This window comes from Chinchilla lanigera, unplaced genomic scaffold, assembly GCF_000276665.1.
Source record: "Chinchilla lanigera isolate Chin_1 unplaced genomic scaffold, ChiLan1.0 scaffold00106, whole genome shotgun sequence".
Classification (NCBI taxonomy): Eukaryota; Metazoa; Chordata; class Mammalia; order Rodentia; family Chinchillidae; genus Chinchilla; species Chinchilla lanigera.
The window spans coordinates 3,236,572-3,252,012 of record NW_004955507.1 but is presented as its reverse complement, the minus strand read 5'-3'; the positions used below and the strand labels follow the sequence as shown (position 1 = coordinate 3,252,012).

The window sequence follows — 15,441 nt, the reverse complement described above, 5'->3', positions numbered from 1 at the left end:
CCATGGAAGTGCCCCTTGCGCTTTGGCAGCACTGGATACATGCTGGCATAGAGGCCTGCCAGAGGCCTGTAACTGGAAAGAAGGGGCCTGCGCCCCTGGGAGAGTATAGGAGACTGTCAGCTCTCTGCTTTCTGTGCACACGTTCTTTTCTCAAGTCAGTCCACGGGGTGGGTGGGGCCCGTTGTGCATAGTGCCCTAGAGCTATGGGGTATACAGGTGGGACGGCTCTGCATGACAGCCTGATGACGAGTTGCTGTCACTGGCTAAGAAGATCAGATCGTGGAGGTGGCCTGCCAAAATGTAGGGCTCTTTCTCTGAGAAATAGGTAAAATTCTCTTACACTGAGTGGAACCAGTCGGAGCAAAAGGTAAAATAACCCACTTAGATGGGTTTCTGTTGTTCATGGACACCAGGCCAGCCACTTCCTGATCATTTGTGTCTGTCTTGGCCAGCCCTGACCTTGATCCCTGCTTCAACCCCTGCCCCCTCCACTCCACTCACCACGCAGCGGCTTGAGGGACACTGCTGAGACAGGCATCTGTCCATATCTCAGCGTTTCCGAGGCTGGCTGGGTAAAATCCAAGCTACTGTGCCACTCATTTCTCCTCCTTAAGCCACAGTGGCTTCTTAAGCTCTCCACAGGAGCCCTCCTGGGTCCCACCACGAAGCTCTGCTCTTGCTGTGCCCTCCGCCAGCCATGTTTGAAGAGATGGTTTTTTCACTCAGACTAAATGTTTACAGTGGTGGCTTGTGGGAGCTGACTATGACAGCAGACATAATCTTCCCCTTTCCAACCCCCCTCAGTGTTTGCACCATCTGCCTGGACCCATTCCTGCCTGTGTTTAACTTTTGCTTTTTTTCTTTCCTGATCATACATGGAATTCATTCATGCTCAATGTAGAAAACTTTGCGAGCCAGGCGTGGTGGTGCACGCCTGTAATCTCAGCACTTGGGAGGCTGAGGCAGGAGGATTGTTGCGAATTTGAGACCAGCCTGGGCTACAAAGTGAGCTCAAGGCCAGCCTGAACTGCATAGTGAGACCCTGTCTCAAAAAAGGAAAAAAAAAAAGAAAAGAAAAGAAAAGAAAAGAAAGAAAGAAAACCTTGTGAATACAAAGTATTGAAAAAACCCACTTGAAGTCTTGTCACCTAGATTTCTTGTTGAACGTGCCGTCTGTCATTCTATTTTTTTTCCCCAGTAATACTTTAAAAATAATTAGTCCTGCCCACCCAGACTTCCTCTTCTCTGAATAGTTTCCTTTTGGGTTCTGGGCCAGGTTAATTTCCCATGAAGTTCTTTGCAGATTTTTGTGGGGTCCATGTGTGCCGGCAGGGAGCGGGACTCCTCCTGTAGCAGCGGGGGCCGCAGTCACAGAGGGTCGTTCGGTGCAAGCTGGACGCTGGGATCCTCTCTGAAGATGCTGCTGCGCCATCTGCTGGAGAGTTCCTGCAGCACACTTGCATACAAAGTGCTCTTTGGTTAGAGGATGTGGGCATGCGCAGAGCTGTGCTGGCCCCGAGGGACGCCCTCTAACTCCTCTTCTGCTGCCTTTTCTTCAGGGTCCTCTATGGGAACAAGATCACAGACCTCCCCCGCGGTGTGTTTGGAGGCCTGTACACACTACAGCTTCTGTAAGGACCAGTTCTAGGGTGTCTTTGGGTTGGGGCAGGGAGGGGCCTGCATTCCTCTGGCCTCCCAGGCTGTACCTTACAGCTTCCTTGAGGTCTGGAAACACTTGAGACAGGTGCTTGGAAGACAGGCTTTGTAGAGGCCAGGGACGGAGGCAAGGGCCAGATCAGAGCTGCTTGAAGGATACCCGAGCTCAGAGGCTCCTGAGACACTGCCTGCATTCCTGAGTTTCTCAGCACGGTTAGGTACAGGAATGTCTCCTTCTGGGACACCAGGCCAGCTCAGGCTCCCAGAACCACAAGGTAGGGGTAGCATTCTCTCCCCAGACCAGGAGACCCTGGATGCAAGTGCTCCTACCCAGCAGCTGGAGACCCAGCAGGACTCTGGGAGGAGGGGGGGTCCCCTCTGCAGTGCCTTTGGCTTTGCCCCTGTGCTCCCCTGGAACCTCTCAAGGTGTTTCTAGTGGTTTCTTAAAAGGGAGAAAGAGATTTTGTGTAAGGAGTCTGTTCCCAGGCTGCCTCTCACCTCCTGGCTTTGCCCTCAGGCTCCTGAATGCCAACAAGATCAACTGCATCCGGCCTGATGCCTTCCAGGACCTACAGAACCTCTCACTACTCTCCCTGTATGACAACAAGATCCAGAGTCTTGCCAAGGGCACCTTCACATCCCTGAGGGCCATCCAGACACTGTGAGTCCAGCCCCCCTATCCTGGCCCGCAGCAGGAAGGTCCCAGCAGGTGGGCCTAGGGGTGGTTGCAGCTACAGTTTCAGACCGCTGTGTCATCCTGGACCCCTGTGTGCCTGCAGGTGGCCTTTACCCAGGAAGGATAGACTCTGGGTTAGACAATCCTGGATACAAATCCAGCTGTGCCTTTTATTGACTGTCTGACCTTAGGCAAGTTAAGCCTCCCTCTGGGCTTCCCTCTTGTTTATTCATTTTGAATTCTTATGAAATTAAAGCAGATATTTGTGCATAGATTAGCAAATTGTAAATACCTACTAAATACTGGGCACAGTTAATAGTGACAAAGATAATAATGTAGCCATCGATTCTAAGATATATGTTTGCACATTGACAGTTCTGAAGCTGGGATGTGTATTATAATGGAGGCATATCATTTATTTGGCAGAATTTTGCCTTTTTTGATAGTCCATATCAATAATAGTGCATCTTGCAACTGGTAATGTCAAATCAAATGAAATGTAGTAAAAACAATGATGATTATAAACAAAAAATTATCAACAAATCTACTAGTTTGTTATAATAATTTACTGTAGAAATTATAAGCATATTAAAAGGGTTACCCCATCTATTCACCCAGCTTTAACTCCTGGCCAGTTTTGTTTCATCTCTACTTCCCTCTCTTTCCACCTAAACTACGAAGCAAAAGACAAAGATTCTACAAAACAAAGCACAGGGGTGCGATATTTAGCTCAGTGGTAGGGCACTTTCTTAACATGCATGAGGCCTCAGGTTCCATCCCCAGCACTGCAAAACAATAACAAAACTGCACAGCACAATTATTATATCTAAAAACTTAATTAACTCCTGGATCTCATAAAATACTGAATTTGTGTTTGAATTTCTAAGTGTCTCATGCATGTTATACAATTTTTTATAGTTTGCTGGAATCAGGATTTGAATAAAATCTTTGCAGTACAATTGGCTGATATTGACTGATGTCTCCTTGCAATCAGTTTTCAACTATAGATATCCTCTCCAGCTCCTTTTTTATTTGCAACTCATTTGTTGAAGACACCATATCACTGGTTCTCTCAAGTTCCCCAGAGTCTGGGCTTGGGCTGATGGCATCTCCGTGGGATAGTGTTGCATTTCTCTGACCTTCTATGTCCTGCCAGATTGCGAATTGTGGCTCGGAGCTTGTCAGGTTTAGTTTGATTGATTGATGATTAGTTGATCGGCAAGAGGACTTCCTGGGTAGGACTGTGAACTTCTAACAGGAGGAATGTGATTTCTGATTGCCTTTTTGGGGCAGAATTAAAATAGCCATTGATCTTGGTGCCCATCAATTCCCTAGGACTCTGAAATGGTGATTTTGGGACTGCTACCCTGCCTTCATTTGATAATGCTGTTGTGGAGAGCCTTTAAGAAACAGTCTTTATGTTTTAGCTGGAGTGCTTCCACATAGGGAAATTTATCTGGTGTGTACAAGTGAGTTGGGCACTTAGGAGATTTCCTCCTTTTGCACCTCTGGTCCTGAGTTGGCCTGACCGGCATGGGTCATGCGGTGTGTGCGTAGTGGGTACCCACTGTTACCCCACCATGGCCTTCGTTGTCACTGCAGGTGGTGCTCACCATCAGTTAACATCCGCACCAAGTGTGGGAAGAGGTTCCAATAGGTTGCATAAAACGTACAGCACCTGCCCCCTAGGAGTCTGCTCATCATCGGACGTCAACCACAGAGACAAACTCATTAAAGCCCACACATGTGCCTGTAGCCTGACTGCCACTAATTAATTTACTCACAGCCAGGGAGAGAAGATGGAGCCCTGTGGGGAAACTATACCACATATGTGAAATTCGAGGTTATGGAGAGACGTTGGCAAGGTGGATTATTTTAAGAAGCTAGCAGAAAGTCTGAGAGAAACTCACTAAGGAGATCGGAGGGCTTAGATGCACAGAGGAGGGCCTTGGGGATGAAGGTGGGATTAGGGACTCTTGGGAGCCACTGTTCTCAAGGTATTATCTTGCTGAACACTAAAATGACAGCATGGAGGTGGGGGCTGTCATCCTTGATTATACTTATTAGGAAACTGAGGTAGAGGGAAGTTGAGGGGTTGAACAAGGTCATAGGATAGCTCCTCAAACAGGGCTTTGACCTCAGGCAGCTCTTCACCCATCGTTGAAAAGTCAGTGCACTTTCCCTCAGTCATGCTGCTTCTGTATGAATAGACCTCACTACTGAAGACTCTAAAGCAAAGCTGGACTTTCACAAACCCATGCTGTACATTAATAACTGAGGTATAATGTGGGACAGGAATAAGAGAAATGCAAATCCATGGTAGGTGTAGGTATCCTTACTGTGGCCTTGGAATAGTTAAGCTTGACTGAGTCTTGTATCAAATCTGAAGTTAATTTTACCAAATCTTGCTTCACTTGTCCATACCTCCAAAGTTTATGACCAAATGCTCTGCATCATAGATTGATTTTGCTGCAATTTTACTTGCATTTCACATTTAGAAACAAACAGAACAGCTCGCTCGCTGTGGCCGCACACACCTGTCATCCCAGCACTCTGGGGTCCTGAGGCAGGAGGTGCAAAGGCCTCCCTTGGGCAATTTAGTGAGACCTTGTCTCCAAATGAAAAATAAAAGGGCTGGTGACGTAGCTCAGGGCGGGAGTACTTGCCTACCATATGCGAGGCCCTGGGTCAACAGCTTTAAAAAAGCTTTATTAGCTGGTCACTGTGGTGTGCACTGAAGTCCCGGCTACTCAGGAGGCTGAGGCTGGTGGAATACTTGAATCCAGGAATTCAAAGTCAGCCCAGGCAACATGGCAAAACCCTGCCTTAAAAAGAAAACAAAAACAAAACCAACTCTATTGAGCTGTAACGTATATGCAGAAAGTGCACCTGTCATAAATATACAACTCAATGATTTTCAGACAGCCTATAGAATAGAAAGTTGTTCAAGTACTACAGAGTTGTTTGATTATTATCACAATTCAATTTTAGGACATTTCTTTCGCTCCTCTTCCAAATCCCTTCTGCCTATTTTCTATCAATCCCCATTTCCAGCACTCTAGGTGACCACTAATATACTTCCTTTCTCTAGGTTGTCTTTTTGGCCATTTCATAAAGTGGAGTCATACAATACGCAATCTTTTGTTACCGGCCCTTTCACTTAGCGTGACTTTTTTTTGTTTTGGTTTTTGGTCTTTTTGGGACAGGGTCTCACTATGCAGTTCAGACTGGCCTTGAGCTTACTTTGTAGCTCAGGCTGGTCTTGAACTTGAAACAAATCTCCTGCCTTGGTCTTCCGCAGGCTGGGATTACAGGCGTGCATCACCACACCCGGCATGCATGACGTTTCTGAGGTTTATCCATATTGCATCATGTGTTATTTGATAGTTTTTATTGCCAATTTTCTATATATCAGGCCATACTTAGTTTATCCATTCCAGGGGAAGGACATTCGGGTTGTTTCCACTTGGAACCATTATGAGTGATGCTGCTGTCAGCATTCACCTACACATCTTTGTGTGGACCGATGTTTGCATGTCTTGGAGCTGCTGGGCCATAGGGTGAATTTACGTTTGTTAAGGAGACTGCCAGTGATTCCCATGGTGGCTCTGGCATTTAACATTCCCATCAGTGGTGTATCATGAGGTGTCCAAGGTCTCGACAGCCTTTCCAACAACCTTTGCAATTGTTTGCTTTTTAAAAATATTGTCTTTTTTATTATAACCATCCTAGTTGCCGTGAAGTAGTATCACTGGCTTCCGTGAGATCTTGCTGCAGTGATAATGGAGATTAAAACTGAGGTGACAGCATGAATTTATAGGCAAAAGCTTTAATTGGAAAGTAAGAGGAAATGGGGGGCTTTGGCTTGAGAAGGAAAGCTGGAAGGGGTACAGCTCTGATGAAGAAGGTCAAGCTGGCCCGTTAGCAAAGGAAAAGGATGAGCTTTTATGGGGTTGCTGAGCAGGGTCAGGGTCTGGCTGATCATCACCTCAGAGTGGAGGCTCCTGAGAAGTCCTGTGGCCTCAGGGTCAGTCCAGCTCCCATGAGAGGACTGCGCCTCCTTGGTGGGGAAGAGCCATAGTACTGCAAAGGCTCTGCTGGAATCCAGGTGACTGCAGGTTTAACTGAAGACTGCTAGATGCTTGTTCCAGGGGGTCTACAGCAGGACATTGTCAAAGCTGGCAGCTGAATGTCCCTGTAAATCTCTTGATGTCCTTAGTCTTGAAAGCGAATGAGAGGCTGGGTAAATTTAGGGCTAGTACACCTTATATTACCAGTTGTTAGATGCTCCCTAAGTGATTAACTTGCCTCTGCTCTGAGCTCAGCAAGGATCTGACCCACTTTTCAGGCAGTAAAAGAGAATAGATACAAAATGAAGGCAGAGATGCTAAGCATTTAGTTTTAGTTACCCATTGGGCATTTCTAGAGGAGTCATTGCTATTTTGTTTTGTTTTTTAGCATGAGCAGTTTTAAAAAATTTTATTTTAAAGAGAATTTTAAAAATTATGGCAAAATGCCAACAACATAGGCAAAAAGAAAACAAAGCAAAAACAATAAGAATGATACAGGGTTTCAGAGCAAAATGATAGGGATTAACAGTGGTTGTTATATTACATATTGTTATCTTCAGCAAAGTTGGTCAGATTACCAGATGTAAGAATGCAAGATCGATCAAACCATTACACAGAATAAAAAAAAAAAAAGTTATAAACGGTGCAGAGTTTCACCAAACAAGATGAGAGGAATTCAGCAATGGTTGTTGCATATTGTTGCACTCAAATTAGTTGTTCAGATTACCAGATACAAGCATGCAAAATTGGTCAAAAAATAAATAAATAAAGCATTAACTGTTCCTTTCAATAAACTATTAGACATCAGCAGAGCAAGAGCAGTTTTAAATCCCTGACTACCTCAGAAGTAAAAGCAAGTTATGCTTTTAATGAATAAGATTAAGGGCCTGAGAGTTTGCTTGTCCTTTGTCCCTCTATGGTGATCCTGAATAGTTTCATGTGTGGGTCACCCAGTGTGGTGGCCCAGACGCGGTTGGGCAGGCTTGCAGCTGACATGGTCCAGGCGGGAGAGCCATGGCAGCCTGTCACCCGCTCCCCACCACCCTCACTGCATCGCCTGCCGCTAACACAGGCCACACAGCACAGGAGGCCAACTGACTCCCCAGAAAGCAGCCATTCGATAGTTCTTCCTGTGCATGGGGAAATGGCTTGCAGGTGGGTCAAGCAGCTGGCCTGGCTTGGGAGGGGTGACTCTCGGTATGGCCCAAGGCTCCGGCAGACCCAGCCTTGCCACCCCAGCAGGACGTCCATGGGAGATGGACTGCAGCAACAGAAGGAGAAGCTGGGCCTGTGGCCAGAGTGGTCAAAGGTTGTGGTCTTGTGCAGTGCTGACACTCCTGTGTTCTGTGGAGGAACCAGGATGCTCTGTCCAGTGTCCAGTGCCCGCCTCCCCAGTCATGCTTGTGAAGTGTCCCAGCCAGATGAGGAGACAGGAGGGTTGAGAGGGGGCAGGGTGGGACCCAAGGGGAGCATGGCAGGCACAGTGGGAAGCTCTGGCTTTCCTGGAAACAGCTCCCACTGCGGAGTCCCTTCCTGCCATGATAAGCTGGCAGGACTTCTCTGTAGATGGTGAGTGCAGTGTGGCAGTGATCCTGCCTTCCACTTCTCCTGTGACCAGCCTTGGGATTCAGGCCAAGAGCAGCCACCTGGGCCACAGCAGACAGCAGGGCCCCATCCAGGAGGAGGCCCGTGCTGGGTACAGGCCCGGTCTCTGATGGCTGACCTGCACCCTTTGACAGGCATCTGGCCCAGAACCCTTTTATCTGCGACTGTAACCTCAAGTGGCTGGCGGACTTTCTACGCACTAATCCCATAGAGACAAGTGGGGCCCGCTGTGCCAGTCCCCGGCGCCTCGCCAACAAGCGCATCGGGCAGATCAAGAGCAAGAAGTTCCGGTGCTCAGGTAGCTGCCTGCCTGTCTGTCTGCCTGTGGTCAGCTCAGAGACCCAGTGATGTGTCCTAGAGGGCTCCAGCTAGGGTGTTTTCGGGCACTTTGGTCCCCTGCTGGAGGTCCCACACTCTAGACTTTGGGTCTGCATTGGTGTTTAGGGGCGTGGGGCTTCCAGTGGGCCCAGTGGGAACCCGCAGTATCCACTCACAGGCCAGCTCTCTCAGGTGTGTGCTGCTGCTCTCAAGCCTTGTAAGATACCCAGGAGGCCTGGGACCTTTGTGAGGTAGGAGCCTCCTTGAGGTTTTGGAACACAAAAGTGCCCTCAGCAACTGCAGTCCATGTGGCATCTTGCCGAGGACAGTATGAGGCAGCTTCTGACCTGGGTCTGACACCACCCCTGCTCTGTCCCCCTGTGTGAGGTCAGCACAACTCCTGGCCATTCCTTTGCAGGTGAGAGGTTTGATCAGGTGTGGTGCTGCCTTGCCTGGTCCTGGGCAGGGGCACAAGTGCCCTGGAGTAAGGTCTTCTGCACACAGGCACTTGGCAGATGGGTGCAGACCCCCAGGTCCCAGCCACATTCCTGGGTGCCTGCAGTAGGCTGTGGGGGCAGGCTCAGCTGCTCCAGCATCCTGATGTGTCTGCTTTTCTCCCCAGCCAAAGAGCAGTACTTCATTCCAGGTAGGAAGTGGGGACACGGTGGCAGTGGGTGGGCAGAGGGCTTGGGTCACTCTGGTTTGCCCATGGCTGCACAGAGCCTGCCCTGGCCCTCAGCCCTGGTCCTCCCTTTCACTCACAGGCACCGAGGACTACCAGCTGAACAGCGAGTGCAGCAGCGATGTTGCCTGTCCCCACAAGTGCCGCTGTGAGGCCAGTATGGTGGAGTGCTCCAGCCTGAAGCTCTCCAAGATCCCTGAGCGCATCCCGCAGTCCACAGCCGAGCTGTGAGGACCCCACCCCGCTGCTCAGCACCCCTCCCCCCAGCACTCTCTAATCCCCCTGTGCTGGCTCCAGGCTTTCCTCTGCTCCAGCTATGTTGGGGGGACCACAGTAGGCACCAGTCAGGTCTCCCTCAAATAGTCTTTGGTACCCATACTGGGTCACCAGCCTGAACAGGGGGTGTTTTTCCCCAGTGGTGTTTTGTCTTTGGGGAGATATGGTACCATGAGCTTAAATTGGGACTGTAGCCATCCTTTCACTATTAATTTTTAATCTGTGAAAATGAGCGCATGCACATACATATGCACAAGCTTAGACACCTGCGTGCATGGGTCATTTATGTACATAAATTTTCATTATATTTTCATTTACCTCTCCCGTAGGCCCAGGCCCAGGCTTCCTTTGAAATAGAATCAGTTGGCCTTGCCAGATAAATTCTTCTGGGAGTCCCCTCTGTTTGCATCTAAAATAGTCTCAATTCAAAGGTTACCCTATGTCCATTTATTGGTGTGTATGCTTTCTTCGTTGTCTTTTTTATAGACGATTGAACAACAATGAAATTTCCCTCCTTGAGGCCACTGGGATGTTTAAAAAACTTACACATCTGAAGAAAATGTGAGTTACCTGTTGGCAGGAAGCCGTCCCTCCAGGTGCTGGCCGGGGAAGAGCAGGGGAAAGCCTGGGGTGGGGAGCCCTCCCTGGGGTTGGGGACAGGGCTCCTGGGCATGGGGCTGTTGGGTTCAGGAAGAGAGGGGCTCTTAGGTGCCGGCCATTTGAAGCCCTCCCCATGCCTCCTCTCCCAGCAACCTGAGCAACAACAAGGTATCAGAAATTGAAGACGGCACATTCGAGGGCGCGGCCTCCGTGAGTGAGCTGCACCTGACTGCCAACCAGCTGGAGTCTATCCGGAGTGGCATGTTCCGGGGTCTGGACGGTTTGCGGACCCTGTGAGTATGGGGCCATGGGCAGGCTCAGGCACTGAAGGGAAAGGATGAGAGAGGCAGGAGATGGTCTCTCTGGTCCTACTTGGAGGAGGTGGGGCGGCAGAAGGGCAGGACAGGCAATCCCATGCCAGTAACTGCAGTGGGGTCTGACCTCTTGTTCCCTGGGATACGGGCGAATTCCTCATGAAGGGATGGAGGATGGGGTGCCATGTCCTGTGGTCAGGCTGCAAGAGCACAGCATAACTACAGACAGGGCGGGCTGGGTAGACCCGAGGAGATCTTGCCTAGGGACATGGGGAGAGCAGTGATGTTGTGCTGTCCCTGGATTTGGGGATCCATGACCCCGAGCCAGAGCTCGCCAGGCCCCAGGAGCTCAGTGGGACCCTGGAGTCCTCACCACCCCATAAACACCGTCCCTATAGGCAGGGCCAGCTCTTCAGGTGGCCCTGGGGACTTTGAGTGTCCAGTAGGCAAGGCTGCCTCCCACCACAACAGGAATGTTTTGTGTTTATGCTGACCAACCCGGGAGCTGCAAAGTGCCTGGGTAGCGCTTATTTAATTTCGATTCATTTAAGTCTAAATAGCTGCACACGGGGAATGGCTACACGGTTCTAGAAGCCACCTGCCTGGGTTTAAACCCCAGCTCTGCAGCAGGGTATAAATTTGTCTTCTGAGCACGTATCACTGTGTTTGCGCAGGGTAAATGAACGTGTGACACGGCTCCCTCTGGATTTCTATTTGTTTTACAAAAGGGAGATTTTACAAGGCACTGTTTTGCAGCTTGCTTTTTCATTTGCGAATACAGCGTGGCCATCTTTCTGTGCTGTTCCTCTCTGGCGGCCTTATTCTTCTTTACATTTGCCCAGTTTTCCTTGGATAAGGATGCGCTGGGGTAGCCATCTACTCACTGTGCTCAGTGCCAGACAGAGGCTGGCAGAAACACACGAGGGTCAATGAAGGTATGGCATACAACGAACTCAGAAATGACCGTGGTTATGATAAACAGCTGTCCTCCAGGCTTTGGTATATCTGTATACTTGCCTGCCATATATATGCACCTGTACATGTGTATGTACACACGCACATATACAGACATATAGATAGATACAGACATTCTGTGTAGCTGTCACCACGTTATGCCATAAACATATTCATTCTCTCCAAAAGTTACTCCCAACCTTTTTATTTATTATTAGTGTACCAAGAACGCCCAGCATAGCATATACAAGGCCCTGAGTTCAATCCCCAATACTGCACGCACATGCACACACACACACACACAAAGTGATTAACCTGGATACGCCTATAATCTCAGCTACTTGGGAGCCGAGGCAGGAGGATTGCAGTTTGAGGTCAGTCTGAGCAACATAGCAAGATGCTGTCTCCAAATAAAATTTTAAAAGGGTTGGGGATATATCACAGTGTTCCCTTGGTTCAATTCTCCATCACACACACACACACACACACACACACACACACACACACACGCCCCTCAGGTAAGATCTACCCTCTTAGAAAAGTTTAAATCGATAAAACTATAGGTGCTCTACTGTGTTATAATATTTGGGACCTATTTATTTTTTATGGCTGAAATGCGGAAAGATTTTAATAGAATCCTATAATAAGTTTTATTTAGTAATCTGCTTTTTTCCTTAAATATAACGTGGGTACCTTTACATATTAAAATTGCTTTTACAAAATTGGTTTTAATGTCTGTGTACTATGTAAATATTGGAAATGTAGGCTGCTTCTAATTTTTATTGTATGAAATGCTGTGATTAATATTTTTGTCACAAAATTGCACACCATCCATGATTATTCCCTTATGATGAAGTCTTCAGAGCAGACCAGCAGGGGAAGTGGAAAATGGCTTTGTAGAGATTTTTTTTTTTTTAAAATTTTAAATAATAAAAGAAGGATAACATAATAATAGGGGGGACTTAGCAAATTACAGACAAAATGGTAGGAAATTATCGATGGTTATCATTTTACATATTATTGTCTACAAAATAGTTTCTCAGGAAAACAAATAGACAAATAATAGTGAGTTAGAGACAAAAGAGGTAGGAAATTATCAAGAGTTGTTGTACTATACTTTGGTATCTTCAAAGTGGCTTCTAAAGAAAATAAATAGAGCTATACATGAGTGACCTACTGAAAAATCATTAACTCTTCTCAATGGTTGTTGTAGGAAACACATAATAATAAACATACATCCATTTATGAAATAGGATAGGAACATTACAAACTTTACACAGTTATGGATAGATTAGTAGGAAAATATCAATGGCTGCTGTAATACGTGGTGGTATCTTCAGAGTGGTTTCTCAGGAAGACAGAGATATGCAAGAGGGACCTATTAAGGAGTTACAGCCTAAGGGTTGTCAAAAATAGCATATTACCTCCTCACCAGTGACTCCTTTCACTGAGGTATGATGGCTGGAAGGAAGGCCAGGATTGAAAAGAAGGACCGAGAGACTCGCACCTGTGACTAGCAACAGGCTGTTTTCTTGTTCCTCCATAGTCATGATTACCCAGGGCTCCTCGATGGAGATGACGGTCTGGCCAGAGGGAGAAGGCAGAGCATGCCCCAAGCCCTCTCATTCCTGTTGGACTAACTGGTAGCATGGGTCTGAGCTCTGGGGCCTCCACCTCAGAGGGCAGACCGATCTCCAGTGGTCTCCTTTGCATCCAGGGCATGGCCCATGGGGCCTCTTAGGGCAGTTCCTCTTGAGGTGGCCTGGCTTTTAACAGTGGTAGCAGATGAATGCAGTTGTCGAGTTCTTCTTGGAGCCCCGGGAATCAGACCTGGGATCTGTTTCTCTTAGTGGTGCAGCAAAAGCAGCTGCTTTTTCTCAGTCTTTGTAGAGATTTTTGATACCTCTCACCAAGCACGCATCCAAAGAGGGCCCATGTCGCAGTCCTGCCAATAGTATGTGAGAATGCCTGTTTACCCACCCTTGCGAAACCTGCCATTATTATTATTACTATTATTATATTGTATATTCTTTCCAATTTAGCAGGCAGAAATTCAACACTGCTTAGATGCACTCAGTACTAGTCAATTTGCGTTGAGCTTCGTGAATGTTCACAGACCATTCTAATGTCTCTTGTGAAGTTGCCTATTCTGCTCAGCTTGGTTTGTGCTTTCATCTTTGGTTGGGGAGGTTTTGGAGGACAAGCAGAGGCTGTTCCACACAGAGAAGGAAGAGCACTAGAAAATCACATCCTCATAGGGCCAGGAGTGACCATACCATGGTCATGTGACAGGGCAGTCACAGCACTTGGTCGCTGTTGCTTGCAGGTCACAGTAAGGAGTTTAAGCGTGATTCTGTGGACAAATTGGAAACTACCACATGGGCTTTAAACTACAAAGTGACAAGTCCCTGGGCACTGAGTGGAGCATGGTTTGGAGAAAAGGAGAGGCCCTGAGTAAAGATAGGCTGCAGGGATGGGGTAGGCAAGATGGAGAGGAGAGCAGAGGCACAGGGAACCCCAGAGGCCTGGAGAGTGTGGCGGTGAGCACAGATGTGTGGAGTCCTCCCCCCAGCATCTGGGACCTTCGTGTGCCACGTTCCTGCTCTGTGGCTCTGTGGCTCTGTGGCTCTGGGGAGCGTCTGGAACTAGCTGGTAGTGGCTGACACTGCATGGCACAGGCACACCCTGATGAGGCACAGCACAGAGCTCAGCTGGCCGTCTCCACCCTCCCCTTCTCTCTTCCCAGGATGCTAAGGAACAACCGTATCAGCTGCATCCACAACGACAGCTTCACGGGCCTGCGCAACGTCCGGCTGCTCTCGCTGTACGACAATCACATCACCACCATCTCCCCTGGAGCCTTCGATACCCTGCAGGCTCTCTCCACGCTGTGAGTCCAGCCTTGGGGGACAGGTGGCTGGTGACTGTGGGAGCAGCCATTCCTAGGTGTGGTCTCCTCTGGACTTGCTCATGCAGAGCTCTCTCTGGGGAGGCTAGGGTACTGGGGCTTGCAGAAATATGGCTCCCACTGCTATAAGCTTTGTTTTTGGTCCCAAAAGCCAGTGCTCTGGGTGATCAAGAGTTGAGCAACTGTGGCGGACAAGAAGGGGTGGGCAGGACAGGGTCTTGCTAGGTCAACCGAGACTCATGTATCTGCATGGACACATACCTGTCTTTTCCAGAAACCTCCTGGCCAACCCGTTCAACTGTAACTGCCAGCTGGCCTGGCTGGGCGACTGGCTGAGGAAGAGGAAGATTGTGACGGGGAACCCTCGATGCCAGAACCCAGACTTTTTGCGGCAGATCCCTCTGCAGGATGTGGCCTTCCCTGACTTCAGGTGTGAGGAAGGTAACTGGCAGCCCCCGCAGACCGGTGCACTGATGGGGCGGGACAGATCAGAGCCGTGGTGGGCGGCAGGCAGCACACTCATGTGCCCGTGGGTGGGGCGATTCGGGGCCAGGAGGAAGAAGGCACTCCCACCGGGAAGTGTCTTTGTGTGGTTTTAAGAGGGGTGATGTGTTGATCATAAAAATGGGAAAATATGGATAGAAAAAGGAAATAAGCGTGACCTATTATGCCATCACTCAGAGAAAATGACAGAAACATTTTAGTGCATTTTCTTTGTGTAAGTGTATTTAACCTAAAGACCTGGCTCTGGCCGCCTCCTGAGTGCTCTGGGCATGGGGCCGCGCTGTCCTTCACCCGCCCCAGACCCTCTGGAGCTCCTTCTCCCACAGGAGGGCACCACAGCCGCTCTTTGCTCTATGTCCTGTCTCTTCCGAGTGCTCAATCCTCTTGCCCTTTACAACCAGGAGGTGGCCTGGTTCTATTTTCCTCAGAACATCACGCATTGTGGTTGCTGTTGGAAGCAGATTTTCCTGCAAGGCTGCATCTCAGCTGTCTGTGTTAAGTGTCCTCAGTGCCCTGCCATGGGGAGTTTCTCCCTGGCAGCCTCAGCTCCCAGCCCCCTTCTGTCCTTCTGGATACTGAGATGCCGTCTTTGTCTTTGTCTCTGGTCCCCTGTCCTCATTCCTCCTGTCCCCAGTCCTGTCTGTTTCAGAGGGCAGCTCCACTGGAGGACCAGCCCCTCCAGGTCATGTGGGGATGAGAGTGACCTTGGGAGAGTCTCAACTTTCGCACCGGGAAAGACCATCAGTGTATCTTCCTAAACAGAATCCATGGATTCTCTAATAGCGATTTTGCTTCCTACTTTTCAGCTGAAAAGAAAAAATGGCATGGTGATGCTGACCTGTAATACCAGCACTCTGGAAGGCTGAGGCAGGAGGATC

General features: G+C 48.7%; 1 protein-coding gene across 1 annotated transcript in view; it reads left to right on the top strand.

The window, feature by feature from the left end:
- Slit1 (slit guidance ligand 1) overlaps nucleotides 1-15,441 on the top strand; it is a 161,185-nt gene that overhangs the window by 113,307 nt on the left and 32,437 nt on the right. The window contains exons 12-20 of the mRNA XM_005407596.2: nucleotides 1,560-1,631; nucleotides 2,174-2,317; nucleotides 8,142-8,305; nucleotides 8,948-8,971; nucleotides 9,090-9,234; nucleotides 9,770-9,844; nucleotides 10,033-10,176; nucleotides 13,898-14,041; nucleotides 14,334-14,500. Coding sequence (XP_005407653.1) covers nucleotides 1,560-1,631; nucleotides 2,174-2,317; nucleotides 8,142-8,305; nucleotides 8,948-8,971; nucleotides 9,090-9,234; nucleotides 9,770-9,844; nucleotides 10,033-10,176; nucleotides 13,898-14,041; nucleotides 14,334-14,500 — 1,079 coding nt within the window. The remainder of the gene's footprint in view (nucleotides 1-1,559; nucleotides 1,632-2,173; nucleotides 2,318-8,141; nucleotides 8,306-8,947; nucleotides 8,972-9,089; nucleotides 9,235-9,769; nucleotides 9,845-10,032; nucleotides 10,177-13,897; nucleotides 14,042-14,333; nucleotides 14,501-15,441) is intronic.